Source organism: Heterocephalus glaber, unplaced genomic scaffold (genome assembly GCF_053883595.1).
Source record: "Heterocephalus glaber isolate CG9 unplaced genomic scaffold, H.glaber_assembly_v1.0 deba00000470, whole genome shotgun sequence".
NCBI classification, from domain to species: Eukaryota; Metazoa; Chordata; class Mammalia; order Rodentia; family Bathyergidae; genus Heterocephalus; species Heterocephalus glaber.
The window spans coordinates 3,340,533-3,366,078 of NW_028258145.1; the positions used below are offsets into that span (position 1 = coordinate 3,340,533).

A 25,546-nucleotide genomic window follows, 5' to 3' on the forward strand; every position below is an offset into this window, starting at 1 on the left:
CTTCACTGTAAGCTAAGGAAAGCTTCTGGTCATGCTTTGGATTTTTTGTGGGTCACAGGTATCTTGCAGACTCGATTACACCTGTCCTCTGTGCTCCTGAATGTTTCAAAGCAACTATTGCAAGGTTGTGAAAAACTAGAAAACAATGAAAATATGTATCCATATCTATACATATGTGTGTATGTTCATGAAATAAACTTAAAGTAACTTCATGTCATCCTTCACAATGTTGTTGGGTCTTAAACTCCATCATGCTCATGAACCTGGTGTACTAATACTGTGACCTCAGGGTTGGTCCTGTGAGGGTGGTCTACCTTAACACTTTCACTTCTCAGAGGCTGGGGGGACAGTTTTATTCTAGAAGACCAAATTTATTCAGGTGTGTGGGCTCTGAGGTCAGATAAAGTTGGATTCTAATCCCACCTCTGCCACTTGCTGGGTGACCCTAGGGAAGTTAGCCAGTGTCTTTGTGCGTCCATTTCCTTGTTTATAAAATGGGAAAAGTAATGCTCTTTATAAGTTTGTTTTATGGATTAGATCAGATACTAAATCTGATGAGTTTAAACCAGTTCCAGCCTGCAATAGTCATTTGAGAAAGAGAGCTCCCTCCTTCCTTCTGTGCTTTCTATCATATAGCCACAGGTTGCAGACACCCATCGGACAAATGTTTACCTGCAGAGCTCCAGCCTCTTAAAAACACAGCCCCTGTGTCTGAAGTCTCCTCCACTTACGATTTTGAAGCTGACTCCTTGGAGGGAGTAATTTGGGCTTCGAACCTGGGCTAAATATGCTTGGAAAACATGGCACTGGCAGCCTCCGGGTGCCTTGTCTTTTTCCTCCTCCAGATATCAGGGATTGTGGGAAGTTTTCATTTCGCTCCTATGTTTTGAAGACTTTATGAAGAATTGGTCCCACCTCTCCCTTAGGTGTTTGGTAGAATTCACCACTGAAGCCATTTGAGTCATTTGAAGCCACCTTCTTTGTGGGAAGGTTTTAAACTATGATGTCAATTCTTTAAATACACATAGAGCTGATATTGGTAATTTAGATCATCTTTATTTTCTAACCAGACTGGCTGGAGGTCATACATTTTACTGATCTTTTCAAAGAATCAGCTTTTTATTTCACTGGATATAAATGTAGATACAGATATAGACAAATAGCTTTCTTCTTTCTATGCCATTGAGTTCTACACTTATCTTTATTATTTCTTTCTTTCTCTTTACTTTGGGTTTAAGTTTCTTCTGTCATTTGTTCTTTGACCAAAGGGTTATTAGAAACATGTAGCTTACTTTCCAAATGGTTGTAGATTGTTATCTTTTTTGTGTGTGTGCCTTCTTTTGAGTATTTTTATGATTCCTTTTTATCTCCACTATTGTCTCATTAACACTACCTCTTTGTTTTGTTTTGATGTATGACTATTTAGCATTCACGATATTCATTTTTATCACAGTCTACTTGCAAATAATATATCACTGCATGTATATTTTAAGAATCGTACAACTTCCTTTCCCCCTTTTTTCCTGTTATCCTGCACTTTACTTCTACATATGCTATAAACTTCACATTACAAATAGTCCATTATCTTATAACTAGATTAGAACCTAGAACAAGTATATTTTATATTCATCCACACACTTGATATTTCTATTATTCCTTACTCCTTTTGTGGATCCAAGTTTCCATTTAACATCATTTTATTTCTGCCTGAAGTCCATTGGTATTTCTTGTAACGTAGGTTTGTTAGTGATGAATAACTGTCAGCTGTTTTAGTCTGGAAAACTCTTTATCTTTATTTTTAAAATATATTTTTGCTACCCATAGAATTCTAGTTTAAAATTTTTATCTTTCATTTTTAAAATCTCTTTCTCTTGCTGTGCATGATTTATTATTAAAAGGCTCTTGTTATTCTTAGGCTTCTTCCTCTACATGCAATGTATATTTTTCTGTGTCTGGCTTCTTTTAAGGTTTTTCTTTTAATCACTGGATTTCATCAGTTTTATGATGTGCGTTGGTGTGGTTTTCTTCATTTTGCTTTTTTTTTTTTGGTTCTTTGACCTTATATTTGCCGATATATTGCTTCAGTGAAAAATTAGAAACATTTTGACCATATTTTTCCAAACATCTTTTGTTTCCTCCTTCCCTCTCCTTCACATCTTAGACTCCTTGGTATTGTTCCATGAGCTACTTAGTCACTTGAATTTTTTAGTCTTTCTTTCTCTGTTTCATTTTGTAATTTTTCCTAATGCTGTATCTTGTAAACATTTTTCCTGATCTTTTCTATTAATATCTATGTAATTTACTATTAATACTGTATTTTTTCATTTCAGATACTATGTATTTCTAGAAGTTGCATTTGAGTCTTTTTTTATATCTTCCATTTCTTTCCTTATTCTCTTCACACTTTACCATCCTGAATGTATGGATTACATTTGTAATCACTGTACTAGAAACATCCTTTTCTGCTAATTCTGAAATTGGTGTTGTTTTGGGTTTGTTTTCTATTGATCAGTTTCTCTTCTGATTTTGGATTGTGTTTCCCTGCTTCTTTGCAGCCCCATTGGTTTCAAACTAGAAACCCAAAAATTGAATTTTACATTGTTAGATGCTGGACCTCATTGTATATTTTATGTGTGTTCTTTGTCTCAGTTGAGTTACATGGAATCAGTTTGACTCTCTAAGTCTTGCTTTTAGGTTGTGTTAGCCCTTATCCTAGGGTTCCTTTGATCCCACTCCTCAGGTCCTACTCTGGTCAGGATTCTATTTCATCCCTTGTGGTTTAAGCAGGTTCCTCCACTCTGGCTGGAAGATGAACTGTTCGCAGCCTTCATAAGCTCAGAGGACTTGATCCACTTACTCCTTTTTTGTGATTTGTTTCTTGGCTTCAGTAGTTTCTTCAAAGGCATACCTTGATCATCACTTTGCCAAAATCTCATGGGCCTCTTTCTACAGATCTCTGGAGCAAGTTCTCTCTCCTTTTCCAATTTCTCTCTCACTTAATCTCTATGCTCCTCTCTTCTCCCCTCTCCTATCCTCTCCTTTCTCCTCTTTCTTCTTCCTCTCTCTCTCTCCTCTGTACACTCTCTCTTTCTACCCTTCTGTGAAGTAACCACACCCTTCAGACTTTTGCCCTACAGATTCTAGTTGGCTAGGCCTTGCTGAACCCTGAGCTCCACTTCAGATACTGTCTTTGTCCTTTCCCCCAGTTTCCGTTACAGCCATAGGCTTCCTTGGTGTCCTGTGCTGGGCACCTGAGCATGGCCCGCAGAAGCAGTCCTGTGCACACAGCACCTGGTGCTTGGTTGTCACCATCCTTGGGGTTGCTTGACACTGTCCACAAGCTCCACAGGAGCTTCCGGAATGTGCTGGCTTCACTAGCTTGAACACACTGAGCAGGATTAGAAGAGCAAATGGTTGGAAACCACAACTGAGGGCCTCCACAGAGCAGATGACTGGAAGGAACATACTTTTGGCTTTGGCACCCACATTGGATTTATTTTTCTGTCATATAGATTAACTTAGTTAGGCTTCACTCAGATTGATGACAGGTAGTGAAAGGCACTGATAAGGGAACCACCCCAAATGTAGGATTTTCTGCAGAAGACCTCAAGGTGAATAATCCAGTCCCTGAATATGGGGTCTAAACAACACATAGCACAGCTCTGGCCTCTGCAGATGTATCATTAAGCTCTGAGGAAGATGATCTATGGCCAAAGACACTAATCACTCTAAAACTTCCTCCTGCCCAGGATTAAGTGGCTGCAGGACAGGAGCCAACTCCTCTTTGGGAAAGTGCATGAAGATTGCATCTATGTCCTCATTGACACATCTCACTCGATGAAGAGCAAACTGGACATGGTGAAGGGCAAGATCATTGAGTTTATGCAGGTTAGCTGGAACTGTCAACGTCATGCATTCGGGGCCAATGTGTCATAAATGCAACTCTAGCAATCATTGTCTCTAATGGTTCTGAGCATAGACAGGGAGGTTTTGCACTAAAAAAATCCATAAGATACCAGTTCAGGAAAAGCTCCCTTTTGCCAGTTAGCAAATCATCGGTTCTCTTTTGCAAGCAGACCTGTCCTCTGTGGGTCCTTCTGTCACATGTGGGATTTAAAAAGGGTGTTTATATTCATTGCTTCAACTTTTCACTATCCTGAAAGTTGGTGTACAGAAGCCTCCATCATTTTCCAGATATTTATTTTCTTGGCATTTGCATTTTAACTGCCAGTGTTTGTTAGGGATGCTGTGTATACTGGCCCAGAACTGATGCCCAGAAGGAGCCTAGGCAGATGAGTAGAAGCTCCTGAGCTGTGGGACCTGAACAGGTCACTGTGGTTTCCCAAGCTCAGTTTCTGCCCCTATGTGTGGGTGTCACAGTCCTGCTGTGCATCTGTCGGATTGGTGTGTCGGCCACAGAAATCGTAGTGGGAAGTGCGTGAGAAACACAAAATATAGTTTTAATTTGATAAACCTCTACTGGAGAAATCCAGGCTAATATGTAGTAAGTGAATAGGTCTTTAACTGAATAATTTAAAAAATGACCCAAAAGATCACCAAAATGATGATAATTTGGATTTCTGTTCTTTGGGCATATTACATTTTGTATGCTTATCCAGTATACTGTTAATGTCAGCATTTAATGTCACATATAATTATTATCTATAATTAACACATTATGTGACATATGTGGTATATATCTGTACATTCCTTTATACATTTGTAAATGTCTTCCATCTGAACTAAGTATAAATTTTATTTAAATGCCTTTTGTACTAGAAATGAGTTTTGCTACTGAATGTAATTTTTAGCTTCTAACACTGAGAATAGATATCCTAGTGGTTAAAATGTGTCAAGCTGTGAGCTGTCCTGAGCTTTCTTACATGTGAGTAGTTTTATGGTTAAATAATAATCTTCTCTTACAGGAACAGCTGAAATACAAAAGCAAATTCAATTTTGTGACATTTGATGGCCAGGCAGTTACGTGGCGGGATAAACTTGCTGAAATTAATGAAGATAACTTGGAACAGGCTCAGTCCTGGATTAGAGAGATTAAGGTAAAGTGGAGACTAAGTTGGGGGCCTGAGTTTTTCACCTGTGCACTGAATTTATTCACAGGACAGAAATTTTAAGTAATGTTCTGAGCTCTGAGGATGGCATCACCTTCATACTTGGACATGTTGAAACTGTGGCCACGGGTTCCACACCCCTGTGTTGTAATAAAAAATGTTTTATAAAGGAAACTTTGTTCTTTACATACATTAACTATATGATATATTTTATATGCAGCTCAAGACAATTCCTCTCTGCACTATGTGGGCCAGGCAAGCCAGGTATGTGGGATTGGAGGCCGCAGGTTGGTCCCACCTGATCAGGCCACATTAATCTAATGTCAGGATTCATTATTTTAAAATTTAGATAAATCCCTGTCCTTCAGCACAGGCCTTCTTCAGTATCTGAGGGGTATTGATTCCAGGACCACCTCACCCCAAGGATAATCAAAGCCATGGTTGTCCAAGTGTCATATAAAATGGCATAGTACTCCATAGAAGCTACACACATCTCCAGCATGCTTAAATCATCTCAAGATGACTTACTATACCTACTACAGTATAAATGCCCTGTAAATGGCTGTTGCACTATATTAATTAAGAAACAATAGGGCTGGGGATTTAGCTCAGTGGTTCCAGTGCCTGCTTTGCAAGCGCAAGGCCCAAGTTCGATCCCTGGTACCAAAAAAAAAAATTACCTAGTTCTTCTTGAGCCCAGAGGAAGGGGCTTCCAGGGCACCGTTCCACCATTCCCAGCCCAGAGGAAAGGGCTTCTGGGTCGCCATTTCACCCCTCTCACCCCAAAGGAATTGGCTTCCGGGCCACTGTTTCACTGCTCCCAGCGCAGAGGAGGTAAGCCGTGCAGGCGCCAACAGCATTCCCCTCACATAGAAATGAGAAGTTTCAAGTTTCAAAACCATACTTCCAAAATACCTACAGCAACCCTAAAGGGAAGGAAGATGGAACACTCTGATATGCAAACACCTGTACTTCCTCAACTGGCAACAAAAGAGGATCTGGAAAAAATGAAATCAGAAATAATTTCTCAGATAACAACAGAGATTGTGCCCATAGTGCAAGACATGATTAATACATCTAGAGAAGACACAGATAAAAAAATAGAGGAGCTGAGGAACATGATGCAATCCCAACACAGGAAACAAATGGAATCCATAATACAGATGCAAACAGATTTCCAGGAGATTGAAAACCCCATTGAAAGTCTACACAGCAGAATGAGCCAATGTGAGGACAGAAATTCAGATATAGAAGATAAGATTATGATCAGTGACCTAGAAAAGAAAAATTGCTTCAAAATTGTAAGGGACCATGAGAAATCAATCCAGCAGCAGCTAGATGATGGAAAGAAGAATAACATAAGACTGATCAGAGTCAATGAAGAAAGAGGAGAGAGTGCAGATGACATAAAAAAACTGTTCACAGAAGTGATGGCAGAAAACTTCCCAAGCAGGGGAAAAGAACTTGACATACAGATAAATGAGGCATATAGAAATCCAAACAGCCTTGATAAAAAAAAAATCTACACATAGGCATATAATTGTTAAGATTCCAGAAACCCAACAGAAGAACAAAGTTCTACAAGCAGTTAGAAAAAAGAAACAAATCACATACAAAGGAAAACCCATCAGAATCACAGCAGACTTCTCAATGCAAACCCTCAAGGCCAGAAGAACTTGGAGTGATGTATCCCAAGCCCTAAAGAAAACAGCCTCCAACCCAGATTGATGTCCCTGCAAAACTATCTTTCAAAATTGATGGAGAAATAAGATACTTTCATGACAAAGAGCATCTTAGGAACTTCATGAATACCAAACCAGCACTCCAAAAAATTTTAGACAATATCCTGGGAACAGACAATGAGGATCACAACCCCAGGAAGCACAGCAGAATGAATCCATTGGCCGTGACGAAAAATTAAATGTAAAGGGGGAGAATCCAACAAAAAGAAAAAGTCATGACAATGATAAGTCAATACATAACAGTTATAACCATCAATATTAATGGTCTCAATTCACCAATCAAAGGAAACAGACTGGAAGAATGGATCAAGAAGCAAAATCCAACAATATTCTGCATACAAGAAACACACTTAATTCAAAAAAAACTCATAGATTGAAAGTTAAGGGGTGGAAAACAATGCTCCATGTGACAGGAACCAAAAAAAAAGCAAGAGTAGCTATCTTCTTTGTAGATCAAGTGGATTTCAAACCAACACTGATTAAGAGAGACAAAGAAGGACACTGCATCCCTACAAAGGGAACAATCCAACAGGAAGAGATAACAATCATAAATATCTATGCACCAAATACTAGTGCACCCAACTATATAAAACAAATACTAATGGACATGAAAAGTCATATATCCACTAATACAATTGTAGTGGGGGACCTCAACACCCCACTGTCACAAATAGATAGATCAACTAGACAAAAAATAAGTAATGAAATACTAGAACTCAATCAAACTCTTGAACAAATGAACTTGAGAGATATTTACAGAGTCTTCCACCCCACAAAATCAGAATACACATTCTTCTCAGCTGCACATGGGTCATTCTCAAAAATAGACCACATACTAGCTCATAGAACATGTTTAAGTAAGTGCAAAGGAACTGAAGTTATCCCCTGTATATTATCAGACCATAGTGCAATGAAATGGGAGATCAATAGCAAAAGAAACTGCAAGAATTTCATAAACACATAGAAATTGAACAACACACTTCTGAATAACCAATGGGTCACAGAGGAAATTAAAGAAGAAATCAGACAGTTCCTACAATTAAATGACAATGACAATACAACATATCAGAATCTATGCGACACAATGAAAGCAGTCTTATGAGGGAAATTCATAGCAGTGAATACACATATTAGGAAAACAGAGCGAGCCCAATTAAAAAACCTGATGCTGAACCTCAAGCTTCTAGAAAAAGAAAAGCAGGACAAACCCAAAGCTCATACAAGGGAGGAAATTGTAAAGATCAGAGCAGAAATCAATTCAATGGAGACTAAGAGAATGATACAAAAAATCAATGAAGCCAAGAGTTGGTTTTTCGAAAGAATAAACAAAATTGACAAACCCTTAGCAAACCTTATCAGAAAAAGGAAAGAAAAGTCCCAAATCCATGCAAAAATGAAATGGGTGAAATTACAACACACCCAGCAGAAATCCAGAGGATCATCAATACCTACTTCCAGAGCCTATATGCCAATAAGATGGAAAACACAGAAGAAATGGACAGATTCCTAGATATGTATGAATTACCAAAGTTGAATGAAGAAGACCTAAATATTCTAAACAACCCAATATCAACCAATAAAATTGAAAATGTAATTAAAACCTTACCAACTAAGAAAAGCCCAGGTCCTGACGGCTTCACTGCTGAATTCTACAAGACATTTAGAGAGGAACTACTGCCACTACTGTTTAAACTCTTCAATGAAATTGAAAGGGAAGCAATACTCCCAAATTCATTCCTGGAAGCAAGCATCATCTTGATCCCCAAAGCAAGAAAGACCCAACTGAAAAAGAGAAGTATAGGTCAATTTTACTAATGAACATAAATGCAAAATCCTTACTAAGATACTGGCAAATAGAATGCAGAAGATCATCAGGAAGATCATACACCCTGATCAAGTGGGATTCATCCCAGTGATGCAGAGATGATTTAACATACACAAATCAATCAATGTAATACACTATATCAATAGAACCAAGAAAAAAATAATATAATCAGCTCACTAGATGAAGAAAAAGCATTTGACAAAATCCAACATGCATTTATGATAAAAACCCTACAAAAAATTGGAATAGATGGTCTCTACCTCCATCTGATAAAAGCCATCTAGGAAAAACCAACACCCAATGTCATACATAATGGTCAAAAACTGAAATCCTTCACACTAAACTCAGGAACAAGACAAGGATGTCCACTATCACCACTCCTGTTCAGTATAGTTTTGCAAACATTAGCCATGGCAATTAGACAAGAGAAAGAAATAAAAGGAATAAAGATAGGAAATGAAGAAATCAAATTGTCATTATTTGCAGTTGGCATGATACTCTATATAGAAGACCCCAAGAACTCCACCAAAAGTCTTCTAGACTTAATAACCAAATTCAGTCAAGTAGCTAGATACGAGGTCAACACACAAAAATCAATAGATTTCCTTTACACAATAATAGACTCATTGAGACAGAAATAAGGCAAACAATTCCTTTCACAATAGCATCCAAAAAACTGAAATACCTAGGAATCAATCTAACGAAAGAAATCAAAGACCTCTTTGAAAACTATAGCACTATGAAAAGAGAGATTGACGATGATATCAGAAAATGGAAAGACATCCCCTGCTCCTGGGTAGGAAGGATCAATATGGTGAAAATGGCCACACTTCCAAAACTGCTATATAGATTCACTGCAATCCCAATTGAAATCCCAGCAGCATGTTTCAGGGTCCTTGAGAAAACAATCCAAAAATTCATTTGGATCAAGAAGAGACCCAGAATAGCAAAAGCAATTCTAGGTAACAGAGATATGGCAGGGGGTATCACAATCTCCAACTTGAAACTATACTACAAAGCTACTGTGATAAAAACAGCATGGTACTGGCAAAGAAACAGACCTGAGGACCAATGGAACACATTAGAGCATACAGAAACAACTCCAGACACACTCAGTCATCTCATCTTCAATAAAGGAGCCAAACACCCTCACTGGAGGAAAGATAGCCTCTTTAATAAATGGTGCTGGAAAAATTGGGTTTCAACCTGCCAAAGATTAAAACTAGACCTATATCTCTCACCATGCACTAAACAAAAATCTAAATGTATTAAAGGTCTAAATATTAAAATAGAAGCACTAAACTGGCTGGGAGAGAGTTTAGAAAGAACTCTTGAAGACATCGGTGTAGGAAAAGATTTTATGAACAAAACCTCAGTTGCCCGTGAACTAGCACAAACAGTCAACAAGTGGGATCTCTTCTTATTAAATAGCTTCTGCACAGCAAAAGAAACCACCAGCAGTGTGAAGAGACAACCCACAATGTGGGAAAAATCTTCACCTGCTGTTCCTCAGACAAAGGTCTACTATCTCGAATCTATAAAGAACTTAAAAAAAACAGACCTCCCAAATTTAAAGACCCAATCCAAAAGTGGGCATCTGAAATGAACAGACATTTCTCACACAAAGAAGTAGAAATAGCAAATAAATGTACGAAAAAGTGTTCAACATCACTGGTCATTCAAGAGTTGCAAATGAAAACAACCCTGAGATTCCACCTCACCCCAGAAAGAATGGCTGCTATCAAGAAATCACTCAATAACAAATGCTGGCGTGGCTGTGGGGAAAGAGGAACCCTACTCCACTGCTGGTGGGAGTGTAGACTGGTGCAACTACTGTGGAAATCAGTATGGAGATACCTCAAAGAACTAGGACTGGACGTCCCATTTGACCCAGCTATTCCCCTGCTGGGATCTTCCCCAAAGAATTAAAAGAATCATACCACAGTGATATATGTGCACCCATGTTCATAGCAGTACAGTTTGTAATAGCTAAATCTTGGAAACAGCCCAAATACCCATCAACTGGAGACTGGATAAAGAAAATGTGGTTTTTTTATAAAATGGAGTACTACTCAGACATAAAAAATGAGAAATTAGAGACATTTATAGCTAAGTGGATGCACATTGAGGCAATACTCTTAAGTTAAATAAATAGGACACACATGTGTAAATACCGAATAGTTTCTCTAGTGTGAGAAACTGAAAGTGTAAATAAGGACTAAAAGGTATAATAGACAATGTGAAATAGGAAGGAAAGGGGCAAAAGGGAAGGGGAAGTGAGAGGGGTAGGGGAAAGGAAAGAAAGGAATGGAATTAATATGAGAAAAAATGGAAACAAAGTCTTTGTAGATAGGGAGAGAGGGGTTGAAGAGAGGGCAGGTAAATGGGGAAATAATAAGAACCAAGATGCATTATGTAAAGGTGCAAATTTCCAATGATGAATGTCATTATATTGTATACCTAAAGTGTACCAATAAAAATAATTTTAAAAAAATTTTAAAAATTAAAATTGTGTGTGTGTATATATATATATATATATATATACACACACAATGGAATAGTACACAGTCTTAAAAAGTCTTTGTAGTGCCGGGGATTTAGCTCAGTGGTTTCGCTGCCTGCTGTGTAAGTGCAAGGACCCGAGTTCGATCCCCGGTACCCAAAAAAAAAAAAAAACCCAAAAAAGTCTTTGTTATTTGCAACAACCTGGACAAACCTGGAGGATATTATGTTAAGTGAAATAATCCAGTACAGAAAGACAAATACTACATTATCTCACTTGTGTGTGACATCCAAAAAGTGAAATTCATAGAAGCAGAGAGTAAAATGGTGATTGTCTGCAGCTGAGGCATGAGGGCAAGGAGGAGTGGGGAGAGGATGGGGAAAAGGTGAGAGGTTGAGTGAGGAAGAAGAAGTTCTGGAGATCTATTCCACAGCATAGTGTCTGGAATAATAATAATGTACTGTACACTAGAAAATTACAAGTAGAGTAGACACACACACATACATATCCAGACAGAAAGAATATATATAGATAGAGATAGATAGATGACTATGTTAGATTGATTTAACCATTTCACAGTGTTTGCTTGTATCAAAACATCATGTCGTACACCATTAACATAGATAATTTCATTTGTTAATAGAATAAGTTAAAAGAACAATAATGAGACCAAATTCTTCTGTTACTCTTTAGCAAGTCTGGTGCAGTAATCAACTCAGTAAACTCCAGGCACCACGCAGTGTTCTGCACTTGTTCTGCCCCAGTGTCAGGAGGAGATGTGTAGCTGTCCTCAAGGTCCAGAAGGGGTAGGGGCAGGACCCGCTGGATTTCGGTGGTGGGGTCTGAGCAGAGGGTGCTGGGGGAGCTGATGGAGAGCAGTTACTGACTCTTGCTCATCTCTCCTGGGTTCTCTCAGTCTGGCTTTTCCCCAAGTCTTTCACCATCTTTTCAACATAGCCCCAGTAGTGGGTGCTGTGGTTTTAGAGCTAAAATGTCCCCCCAAATTCTCATGTGTGTGGAAGGTGCTGTAGTCACCAGTGTATTCTTCCACTGATGAACACAGTAGCTGAGTGTGCTGTGAGGAGATAGAGTCTGGTCAGAAGAGATGAGTCCCTGGGGGCTTGAATGGGAAGGGTTCATCTCCCTTTCAAGCTCCTCCCTTCCCTCTCTGCTTCCTGTACCCCCTGAGGTGAGCAGCTCTCCTCTGCCAGACCCTTCCACCATTCTGCTTACAGCCAGCTGACTGTGGACTGAATCCTCTAAAAAACATGAGCCAAAATAAACCTTCCTCTTTGAAGTTGTGGCTGCTGGGTATTTTGTCCCAGTGATGAGACTAAGCCAATGGTGATTGTCTATTTTCTTTCTTTTATAATTATTTGTCCGAATCTATAAAGGTTTCCCTTTTCCTCCTTTTATTAATTCATTTATATATTTAAATTTTAAATTTCACTACAATACAAGGTTATGTCTACCTTGTATTTTTTGATCTTAGGAAATTAACTTTCTTGTTCTAGAAGCTTTGTTATAGATTACTTGGAATTTTCAATGACGTTGTCTATGAATAGAGCTGATTTTATTGTTTCCTGTTCAACCTATATAACCTTTATATTTTTTAATTGTTTCAATGCACTGGGTAGGATTTTCTATATGATGTTGAAGAGGAGTGACAGGCGAGGACACCCCTGCCTTGTTCCTAATCTTAGAAGGAAAGTACTCAATCTTTCACCATTAAGTACTTTGCTAGTTGGAGGGTGTGTGTGTGTGTGTGTGTGTGTGTGTGTGTGTGTGTGTGTTGTAGATGCATGTTATCAAGTTCTTTTCTATTCTTGGTTTGCTGAGAATTGTTACCATTGTGAATATTGAATTTTGTCAAATGTACTCTCAGCATCTATTGAGCTGATCCGTGTAGTCTATAAATACGGTGAATTACATTGATTTCTTTATTTTTAAACATTGAATTGACCTTGCATTCTTGGGATAATCTGTACTTGCTCATGATGTGTTATATATTTAATATATTCTGCATTAAATTTGCCAAATTTGTCTTCTTGAGAATTTTTGTGTCTATGTTCATGAGAAATGTTGGTCTGTGGATTTTCTTTCTTAGAATGTGTCATTTAATTTTGATATCAGAGAATGCTGGTCTCATAACATGGGCTGGGAAACATTCACTATTCTTTATTTCTGGAGGAAATTATATATAATTGGAGTTTTTTATTTTTTCTTTAACTGATTGGTAGAATTTACCAATGAAACCATCTGCGCGTTGATTTTTCCTTGGTGGAAGTTTTTTTTTTTTTTTTGGTACCAGGAATTGAACTTAAGTCCTTGCACTTGTGCAGCAGGCGGTGAAACCACTGAGCTAAATCCCCGGCCCTGGTGGAAGGTTTTAAAATAAGAATTCAACTTGTTTAATAAATATGTTACTATTGAGGTTATTTGTATCAGTTTGAGTTAGTATTACTCATTTTTAAAGAAGTGGTCTATTGTTTACAAGATGTTAACTTTAGACCATAGTTTATAAATTATAGTTTATAATATTCTTTTATCATTCTTTTCATCTTTGTAAAGTCTACAGTAATGTTTCCTTATTCATTGGTGATTCTTTTTTGGACAGGGAATCGAACTCAGGACCTTGCACTTGCCAGGCAGGCAAGCTGTCACTGAGCTATATCCCCAGCCCAATCCTGGTAATTTTTGTCTCCTTTTATTCTTGGCTTTTTGAAGAGTTTGTAGTACCAGTAGTGGTGGTGGTAGTAGTGGTAGTAGTTTTCATTTTCCCCTGTCTAGTTTTATTGCTGTTGGGTTTTTTCCCCCAAAGAAATTGCTTTTGACTAATTGCTATTGACTAATTTTTTAAAAATGTTTTCAGTTTCATGGATTTCTAGTCTTGTCTTCATTGTTTCCCTCCTTCTACTTGGTTTGTTTTTCAAATTATACCTCTCTCTTTTTGATCTAAGAATTTAATATTACACATGCTTTGTGGTGGATTAACTAATGGTCAACTTGTAACCACCAGCTGAACTGAATCAGCATGGTCTTGGCGTGGAAGACCCACCTGAGGATTGTTGCCAATAGCCATAAAAAGAGAACTGGAGGGGAAGATCATAGGCTGCTGATTTTCTAGGAGAAGTTTGGCCATTCTTGTCAGAGGAGGAGCTCAGGCCTTGCTGTTGCTGAGAATGGCTGCTGTTCTTGTCAGGGGAGCTCAAATCTTCACCGTGAGCATCACTTCCTGGCTCCAACGTAGATCCCTCAGCCTGGTGGCACAAATCCTTCATCCCACCAGTGTAGGTTTTCTGGCTTCCACCACTGGCCTCTGGGCCTTCTGGGTGCAAATCTTCAGTATGGACAAGCATGAGGCATTGCCATGAGCTCTAGGCCTCTGGCTGGACTCATGGAGGACATTCCCTTGGACTCTAAGCCTTTCCCAGGACTTGTGTGGGACATTGCTGTGGGATCCAGGCCCTTGGCTGGATTCTTTGGGTTTCTAGTGTGTGGCTAATCTCTTGTATTCCTCCTTATTTGACGTTTTTGGTAAATATCATAAAAGTCATATAAATTATGTGTCTTGTATTAAATCTATTCCCTTGCCAAAACACTGACTACAACTTCCTCCTCTACTGCTTTAGCTTCCCACAAGTTTTGATCTACTTTATAACTTTTTATTCAGTTCAAGCTAAAGATTCTTGCTATCCTTGATCATAAAGATTTTTATCCTGTGCTTTTTTCTAGAATGTTTGATTTTATGAAGTCTGTGGTCTGTTTTGAATTAATGTTTGTAGAAGATGTGAGATTTAGGCCAAGGCTTTTTTTTTTCCAGACTGGATGGATGTTCAATTACTCCAACACCTTTTTTGGAAAGGCTGTCTGTCCCTCCTCCACAGAGTTGCTTCTGTTCCTTTGTCAGGTGTACCTGTGGGTCTCTGTCTGGATCATCTGTCCTGTTCTATTGTTATATATGTTTATGCATCCACTAGGACCAGACTGTCTGATAACTCTGGCTGTATAACAAGCTTAAGATTCGGAAATATCACTTCTCCTTTGTAAATTACTACTTTACATTTCTTTTTCAGAATTGTCTTGGCTATTCTAGGGCCTTTATTTTCAATATAACATTTTGAAACAAGCTTCTGTATGTCTATTAAAAACTTTCCTGATATTAATTGCATTAAATTTATTCATCCAATTAGGAAGAATTGACATATTTGTATTAACTCTTCCAATACATGAATACAGCATGTCTCTCCAAATATGTAGGAGTTCTTTGATTTCTTTCATCAGCATTTTGTAATTTCAGCATACAGATCTTGTACATGTTTGATTAAGCATATACTAGCTATAACATTTTTTTGGGGGGGCGCCGGGTTTTGGTACCGGAGATCAAACTCAGGTCTTTGCGCTTGCGAGGCAGGTGGCGGAACCACTGAGCTAAATCTCCAGCCCTGTACCATTTGCTTTAGAGCAATTGTAAATGTAACTGCGTTTTTTATTTTGTTCATCACTTGTTCATTGTCAGTATATAGAAATGCAATTGACTTTTGTGTATTGATCTTGTATCTTTCACTTTTACTAGACTTATGTATAATAAGAATTGTATTTTTCATTTGGGGATGTTTTGTTCCTGATTTGATGCTTTTCTTTGGATTTTCTAAGTATACAATCAAGTAGTCTACAAGGACAGATATAAAAGAGAGAGAGAGAGATAGAGATAGAGATGGACATGGAGATTTTTCCTAATCTCTTTGAGTTTTATTTCTTTGCTTTATTTCTGTGGCTAGAACTTTCACTGCTATATTGGATCATGAGAGCATCATGAGAGTATCATGAGAGCAGAAACACTTAGCTTTTTCCCAAAATAAAGGGAGAGAACTCACTCTTTAACCAGTCAGTGTGATGTTAACTTCAGGTTTTCTGAAAATGCTCTTTATGAGACTGAAAAAGTTTCCATCTTAATGTCGTGAGTTTTTATATTGAATGGTGGTTGAATTTTGTCAAATCCTTTTCAGTGTGTATGATTATATGATTTTTCTTCATTAACCTGTTAATATAGTATACTATAGTTTTACAATACATTGATTAATTTTTGAATTTTGAACCTATTCTTTTTTTTTTTTTTTTTTTTTTTGGTACTGGGGATCGAACTTGGGTCCTTGTGCTTGCTGGGCAGGTGCTGGAACCACTGAGCTAAATCCCTGGATGAATTTTGAACCTATTCTTTATGCATGAACAAATCCTACTTGGTCATGATATATTACTAATTTTACACATTGCTGGATTAAATTTGCTGATATATTGCTCAGAATTTTTTTGCCTAAGTTCATGAGATATGTTGTTCTGGTGTGTGTGTGTGTGTGTGTGTGCGCGCGCACCCGCACACGTGAGTGTGTGCTGTCTTTGTTTGGTTTGGATATCAGGGTAATAGAGGCTTTATAAAGTTAGTTGAGAAAAATTCTTTTTTTGTTTGGAGTGGATTGTGTAAAATTTGTGTTAATTCTTTGAATGTTTCATAAAATTCTCCAGTAAAACTATATGATCCTGGAGATTTCATTTTAGGAGCTTTTAAATTTCAAATTTAATTTCTGTAATAGGTATAGAAATATTCAGATTATTTTTCTCTTGGTGGAATTTTGATCATTTGTAATTTTGGAGAAGTTGCTGTATTTCTTCTAAGGTGTCAAATCTGTAAGCATAAAGTTTCTCAGGATATTCATTTATTATCTTGTCAGTGACAGTAAAAGATGTTGTGATATCCCTTGATATTAGTATTATGTGTCTTCTCTCTTTATCTTGTAAATTTTGCTAGAGGTTGTGGATTTTACTGATTTTTTTTCCCCAGTACTGGGGATTAAACTCAGGACCTTGTACTTGCCAGACAGGCGCTGGTACCACTGAGCTAAATCCCTGGCCCTGATTTTTTTTTTTTAAACAAGTCTTTTGTGTCAGTAAATTTTTCCATTTTGCTTTTTGTATTTCATTGCTTGTTACTCGTCTTTATTTCCTTCCTTCTGGTTGCTTTGAATACATTTTGCTTTCTTTTCCTAGTTTCTTGTATTAGAAACAGAATATTGTTTTGTGATATTTCCTTTTTCCTAACATAAGCCTTTAATGCCACAAATTTCCTTATTACCACTGTTAGCTGCACTTCATAAATTTACTATGTTTTGTTTAATTTTCATTTAGTTCTACTTAATCTTTTAATTTCTCTGTGATTTCTCCTTCCTCTCCTTCTCCCTCTCCCTCTCACTTTCCCTCTCTGCTAGGGCTTCTTCCATGCTATGGCTGAGTTCTAAAAATTGAGCTACATCCCAACCTAGCTCTCAGTGGCATTTCTTTTTTGAGCCATGGGTTATTTAAAGCATGTTCTTTAATTTACAAGTGTTTGGTAACTTTTGTGTCATCTTTCTGTTACTGGATATACCCTGTATGATTTTAATTCTTTTAAATTTGTTAAGCATTGTTCTGTGTGATTCAAGATATGATCTATTTATGTAAATGTTAATTTTTTTAAAAAATGAATGAATGAAATGAGGCTGCCACCTCAGTGTATTGGAAGTCCGTCCAGTAGCCACGTGGTTTGAGATGTGCTGTGAGTATAAAACACTGGCTTTCGAAGACCTACCTGGCACCAAAAAATAAACACTGTTAGAGACGTTTTGGTAATGAACAAAGACTCCACAGATTTCCTATGCTGTAAACCCACTGACAGAAAATGAACACTTGTTAAAACTTGAAGTGAATGGAACTGACTGGTCTCTTTCATTACATCAATAAACGTGAGCGGTAACAAACCTGATATTTTGTGGGCACCACAACAGGTTGATAGGATTCACTGTGTGTGGCTCAGAACTGAGCCTTTATCATGTGGAATCTACTGTGAATTCAGAACTCAGAGCTGGATCTTTACGTTTATCCAAAGATTCTGCCACTACATTACTGTCAATAAACTCAGACACACCCTATATGAAATGTGTTGCATGGTATCTCAATTACGATCCTGAATGTCTCCTAGCAGTTGGACAAGCAAATGGTTGAGTTGTACTTACAAGTCTTGGTCAAGATCATACCTCAAAGTTCAAAGATTTAATAGGAAAAGAATTTGTTCCAAAACATGCACGAGAATGCAATACCCTTGCATGGAATCCATTGGATAATAACTGGCTTGCTGCTGGTCTAGATAAACACAGAGCTGACTTTTCAGTGGTAATATGGGATATCTATAGCAAATATACTCCTGATACTGTTCCCATGGAAAAAGTAAGACTTTCAGTGGGTGAAACTGAAACAACATTATTAGTAACAAAACCATTGTATGAATTAGGGCGGAATGATGCTTTTCTCTCTCTTTTTTGACTTCATGAGACCAGAAACTTCTCCTTACTGGTATGTATCATAACCTAGCCATATTTGATCTTTGAAATACAAGCCAGAAGATGTTTATAAACACAAAAGCTCTTCAAGGGGTGACAGTAGACCCATATTTCCATGATCGTGTTGCTTTCTTCTATGAAGGTCAGGTTGTGATATGGGATCTTAGAAAATTTGAAAAGCCAGTTTTGACTTTGACTGAGCAACTAAAACCCTTAACAAAAATAGCATGGTTTGCATCTAGAACTGGTTCGCTCACAACTTTAATAAGGGATAGCAATATTATTAGGTTGTATGATGTGCAGCACGTGCCCACTCCCATCGGGGATGAAACTGAACCCATAATAATTGAAAGAAGTGTGCAGCCTTGTGACAATTAGATTGCTTCCTTTGCATGGCATCCCGCAAGTCTAAATTGAATGATAGTTGTGACTCCCAACTGAACAATATCTGACTTCACAGTTTTTGAAAGGATATCCCTTGCTTGGAGCCCAATTACATCTTTAATGTGGGCTTGTGGTCGTCATCTGTATGAATGTATGGAAGAAGAAAATGATGATTCTTTAGAAAAAGATATCGCGTCAGCACACCATGGCTCGCAGGCAGCAGGAGGCTTCTGGGTAGGCCTGCTGTGGCTCCCAGCATAGAGAAAGCTTCTGGGTAGGCGTGCCATGGCTCTGCGCCCAGAGGAGACCTCCAGATCAGCGCACCATGGCTCCCAGGCAGCAGAAGGCTTCTGGGTAGGCGTGCCACGGCTCCGAGCCCAGAGGAGGTGAGACACACGGGCGCCGGGAACACAGACCCACCTTACACCCCCCCACACACCCCCATACCCCCGCCGTCAAAATGAGAAGACAGGTAAACAAGCCACAGAACTAGACTTCCAGATCACCTACAGCAACCCCCAAGGGAAATGAGATGGAACACTCTGATACTCAACCACCTGGACTCCCTGAACTAGTAACGAAAGAGGATCTGGAAAAAATGAAATCAGAAATAATTTCTCACATAACAGCAAAGATCGTGCCCATAGTGCAAGGCATGATTAATAAATCTAGAGAGGATACAGATAAAAAAAATAGAGGAGCTGAGGAACATGATAGAATCCCAACATAGGAAACAAATGGAATCCATAAAACAGATGCAAACAGATTTCCAGGAGATTAAAAACTCCACTGAAAGTCTATGCAGCAGAATGAGCCAATGTGAAGACAGAATTTCAGATATAGAAGATAAGATTGCAATTAGTGACCAGGAAAAGAAAAAATTCTTTAAAATTGAAAGAGACCATGAGAAATCAATCCAGCAGCTTCTAGATGATGCAAAGAAAAATAACGTAAGACTGACTGGAGTCAATGAAGAAAGAGGAGAGAGTGCAGATGACATAAAAAAAATATTTACAGAAGTGATGGCAGAAAACTTCCCAAACGGGGGAAAAGAATTTGACATACAGATAAGCGAGGCATATAGGACTCCAACTAGCCTTGGTCCAAAAAAAAATCTACACATAGGCATATAAGTGTTAGGATTCCAGAAACCCAACAGAAGAACAAAATTCTACAGGTAGTTAGAGAAAAGAAACAAATCACATACAAAAGAAAGCCCTACAGAAACACAGCAGACTTCTCAGTGCAAACCCTCAAGGCAAGAAGAGCTTGGAGTGATGTGTTTCAAGCCCTAAAGGAAAACAACCTACAACCCAGATTGATGTAACCTGCAAAACTATCTTTCAAAATTGGTGGAGAAATAAGATACTTTCATGACAAAGAGCACCTTAGAAACTTCGTGAATACCAAACCAACCCTCCAAAAAATTTTAGACAAAATCCTAGGAAAAGACAATGAGGATCACAACCCCAGGAAGCCCAGCAGAATGAATCCATTGGGAAATACAAGAAATTAAAAGCAAAGGGGGAGGATCAAACAAAAAGAAAAAGTCATGACAAGGATAACTGAATACATGTCAGTTATAACCATCAATGTTAATGGTCTCAACTCACCAATCAAAAGAAATAGACCGGCAGAATGGGTCAAGAAGCAAGATCCAACAATATGCTGCATACAAGAAACACACTTAATTCAAAAGGAAACTCATAGACTGAAAGTTAAAGGGTGGAAAACAATGCTCCATGCGATGGGAACCCAAAGAAAAGCAGGAGTAGCTGTCCTCTTTGCAGACAAAGTGGATTTCAAACCTACACTGATTAAGAGAGACAAAGAAGGACACTATATCCTTGTAAAGGGAAGAATCCAAGAGGAAGAGATGACAATCATAAATATCTATGCACCAAACACTAGTGCACCCAACTATATAAAACAAATACTAATGGACATGAAAAACCATATAAGCACTAATACAATAGTAGTGGGGGACCTCAATAACCCATTGTCACAAACAGATAGATCAACTGGACAAAAAACAAACAGTGCAATACTATAACTCAATCAAATTATTGAAGATATGAACCTAACAGATGTTTACAGAGTGTTCCACCCCACAAAATCAGAATACATATTCTTTTCAGCTACACACAGGTCATTCTCCAAAATAGACCACATACTCACACATATGACATGTTAAAGTAAGTGCAAAGGAATTGAAGTTATCCCCTGGATACTATCAGACCATAGTGCGATGAAATTGGAGATCAACAGCAAAAGAAACTGCAAAAACTTCATAAACACATAGAAATTGAACAACACACTTCTGAATAACCAATGGGTCACAGAGGAAATTAAGAAATCACACAGTTCCTACAATTAAATGACAATGACAATACAATATATCGGAATTTTGGGGACACAATGAAAGCAGTCTTATGAGGGAAATTCATAGCAGTGAATAATCATATTAGGAAAACAGAGCGTACCCAATTAAACAACCTGATGCTGAGCCTAAAGCTTCTAGAAAGAGAAGAGCAGGACAAACCCAAAGCTCATACAAGGGAGGAAAGGTCAGGGCAGAAATCAATGCAATGAAGACTAAGAAAGCAATACAAAAAAATCAATGAAGCCAAGAATTGGTTCTTTGAAAGAATAACAAAATTGACAAACCCTTAGCCAATCTTATCAGGAAAAGGAAAGAAAAGGCCCAAATCCATGCAATTAGGAATGAAAAGGGTCAAATTACAACAGACCCAGCAGAAATAGAGGGAATCATCAATACCTACTTCCAGAACCTATATGCCAACAAGATGGACAACACAGAAGAAATGGACAGATTCCTAGATACATATAAATTACCAAAGTTGAATGAAGAAGACCTAAAAATTCTAAACAACCCAATACCAATCAGTGAAATTGAAAACATAATTAAAAACTTACCAACCAAGAGAAGCCAGGGTCCTGATAGCTTCACTGCTGAATTGTATAAGACATGTAGAGAGGAACTACTGCCACTATTAAACTCTTCAACGAAATTGAAAGGGAAGCAATACTCCCAAAATCATTCCTGGAAGCCAACATCACCTTGATCCCCAAAGCAGAGAAAGACCCACCCGAAAAAGAGAACTATAGGCCAATCTCACTAATGAACATAGATGCAAAAAACCTCAATAAGATACTGACAAACAGAATGCAGAAGATCATCAAGGGGATCATACACCCTGATCAAGTGGGATTCATCCCAGGGATGCAGGGATGGTTCAACATACGCAAATCAATCAATGTAATACACTATATCAATAGAGCCAAGGACAAAAACCGTATGATCATCTCAATAGATGCAGAAAAAGCATTTGACACAATCCAACACGCATTTATGATAAAAACCCTACAAAAATTGGAATAGATGGTCTCTACCTCAATCTGATAAAAGCCATCTATGAAAAACCAACAGCCAATATCATATGTAATGGTCAAGAACTGAAATCCTTCACACTAAGCTCAGGAAGAAGACAAGGATGTCCACTATCACCACTTCTGTTCAATATAGTTTTGGAAACATTAGCTACAGCAATTAGACAAGAGAAAGAAATAAAAAGAATAAAGATAGGAAATGAAGAAATCAAATGGTCATTATTTGCAGATGATATGATACTCTATATAGAAGACCCCAAGAACTCCACCAAAAGTCTTCTAGACTTAATAACCAAATTCAGTAGAGTAGCTGGATACAAGGTCAACACACAAAAATCAATATCTTTCCTCTACACGAACAATAGACTCACTGAGACAGAAATAGGGCAAACAATTCCTTTCACAATAGCATCCAAAATACTGAAATACCTAGGAATCAACTGAACAAAAGAAAGTAAAGACCTCTTCTCTGAAAACTATAGCACTCTGAAAGAGAGATTGAAGATGATATCAGAAAATGGAAAGACATCTCCTGCTCCTAGGTAGGAAGGATCAACATAGTGAAAATGTCCATACTTCCAAAACTGCTATATAAATTCAGTGCAATCCCAATTGAAATCCCAGTAGCACACTTCACGGGCCTTGAGAAAACAATCCAAAAATTCATTTGGAATAAGAAGAGACCCAGAATAGCAAAAGCAATGCTAGGTAACAGAGACATGGCAACCCTCAACTTGAAACTCTACTACAAAGCTACTGTGATAAAAACAGCATGGTACTGGCAAAGAAACAGACCTGAGCACCAGTGGAACAGATTAGAAGATGCAGAAACAACTCTAGACACACTCAGCCACCTCATCTTTGACAAAGGAGCCAAACACCCTTGCTGGATGAAAGATAGTCTCTTTAATAAATGGTGCTGGAGAAATTGGGTTTCAACTTGCCAAAGACTAAAACTAGACCTATATCTCTCACCATGCACGAATCTAAAATTGAAATGGATTAAAGATCTAAATATAAAAACAGAAACACTGATCCGGCTGGAACAGAGGTTAGGTAGAACTCTTCAAGACATTGGAGTAGGAAAAGAATTTATGAACAAAACCTCAGTTGCCCATGAACTAGCACAAACAGTCAACAAGTGGGATCTCTTCTTACTAAAAAGCTTTTGCACAGCAAGAGAAACCACCAGCAGTGTGAAGAGACAACCCACAATGTGGGAAAAAATTTTCACCAGCAGTCCCTCAGACAAGGGTATACTATCTCGAATCTATAAAGAACTTAAAAAAATCAGACCTCCCAAATGTAAAGACCCAATCCAAAAATGGGCATCTGAAATGAACAGACATTTCTCAGACAAAGAAGTAGACATGGCAAATAAACATAGGAAAAAATGTTCAACATCACTAGTCATTGGAGAGATGCAAATGAAAACAATGCTGAGATTCCACCTCACTCCAGAAAGAATGGCTGCTATCATGAAATCAACTAACAGCAAATGCTGGCATGGCTGTGGGGAAAGAGGAGCACTGCTCCACTGCTGGTGGGAGTGTAGATTGGTGCCACCACTGTGGAAATCAGTATGGAGATACCTCAAAGAAGTAGGACTGGAAGTCTCTTTGACCCAGCTATTCCTCTGCTGGGTATCTTTCCCAAAGAAGTAAAAGAATCATACCACAGTGCTATATGTGCACCCATGTTCATAGCAGCACAGTTTGTAATAGCTAAAACTTGGAAACAGCCCAAGTGCCCATCAACTGGAGACTGGATCAAGAAAATGTGTTTTTTTTTATAAAATGGAGTACTACTCAGCCATAAAAAATGAGAAATTAGAGACATTTATTGCTAAATGGATGCACATTGAGGCCATACTCTTAAGTTAAATAAATAGGACACATGTGTAAATACCAAATAGTTTCTCTAGTGTGAGAAACTGAAAGTGTAAATAAGGACTAAAATGTATAATAGATAATGTGAAATAGGAAGAAAGGGGGAAAAGGGGAGGGGAAATTGGGAGGGATAGGAGAAAGGAAAGAAGGGAATGGAATTAATATGAGAAAATGAAGAAATGGAAACAAAGTCTTTGTAAATAGGGAGAGATGGAGGGGTTGAAGGGAGGGTAGGGGAAGGGGTAAAAATAAGCACCAAGAGAGTATGTAAAGGTGCATATCTCCAATGATGAATGTCATTATGTTCTACACCTAAAATGTACCAATAAAAGGATATACAAAAAAAAGATATAGCAGCAAAAATGTGCCTTTGAGCTTTGTCAAGGTATGGACTTGATACAGAACAGGTCTGGAGAAACCACATTTTAGCTGATAATGAAGATCCACAGCTCAAGACACTCTGGCATATTCTGTACTTTATGAAGCAATATACAGAAGATATGGATCAGAAATCTCCAGGCAACAAAGGATCATTGGTTTATACAGGAATTAAATCAATAGTAAAATCATCTTTGGGAATGGTGGAAAGCAGCAGACATAATTGGACTGGTTGGATAAGCAAACTGATATTCAGAATTTAAATGAAGAGAGACTCTTAGCTTTACAGTTTTGTGGGTGAATAAAGAAAGGAACAGATATAGATGTGGGGCCATTTTTGAACTCCCTTATACAAGAAGGAGAATGGGAGAGAGCTGCTCCAGTGGCATTGTTCAACTTGGATATTTGATGAGCAATCCAAATCCTGAATGAAGGGGCATCTTCAGAAAAAGGAGATCTAAATCTCAATGTGGTAGCAATGGCTTTATTGGGTTATACAGAGGAGAAGAACTCCCTTTGGAGAGAAATGTGCAGTACTCTACGATTACAACTCAACCACCCATATCTATGTGTCGTGTTTGCATTTCTGACAGGTGAAACAGGATCCTACGATGGTGTTTTGTATGAAAACAAAGTTGTGGTACGTGACAGAGTGGCATTTGCTTGTAAATTCCTTAGTGATACTCAGTTAAATAGATACATTGAGAAATTGACCAGTGAAATTAAAGAAGCAGGAAATCTGGAAGGAATTTTGCTTACAGCCCTTACTAAAGATGGAGTGGACTTAATGGAGAGTTATGTTGATAGAACTGAAGATGTCCAGAAAGCAAGTTACTGCATGTTACAGGGCTCACCTTTAGATGTTCTGAAAGATGAAAGAGTTCATTAATGGATTGAGAATTACAGAAATTTATTAGATGCTTGGAGGTTTTGGCACAAATGAGCTGAATTTGATATTCACAGAAGTAAGTTGGA

The 25,546-nt window shown here is 38.0% G+C and overlaps 1 protein-coding gene and 2 pseudogenes across 1 annotated transcript in view; all 3 read left to right on the top strand.

Annotated features, from left to right (window-relative positions):
- Vwa3b (von Willebrand factor A domain containing 3B) overlaps window positions 1-25,546 on the top strand; it is a 315,053-nt gene that overhangs the window by 203,728 nt on the left and 85,779 nt on the right. Inside the window, 2 exon segments of the mRNA XM_087203240.1 lie at window positions 3,750-3,888; window positions 4,926-5,057. Of these exon segments, the coding sequence (XP_087059366.1) occupies window positions 3,750-3,888; window positions 4,926-5,057 (271 nt within the window).
- On the top strand, window positions 5,314-19,154 carry LOC147829747 (GATOR2 complex protein MIOS pseudogene; annotated as a pseudogene).
- On the top strand, window positions 24,556-25,460 carry LOC147829748 (GATOR2 complex protein MIOS pseudogene; annotated as a pseudogene).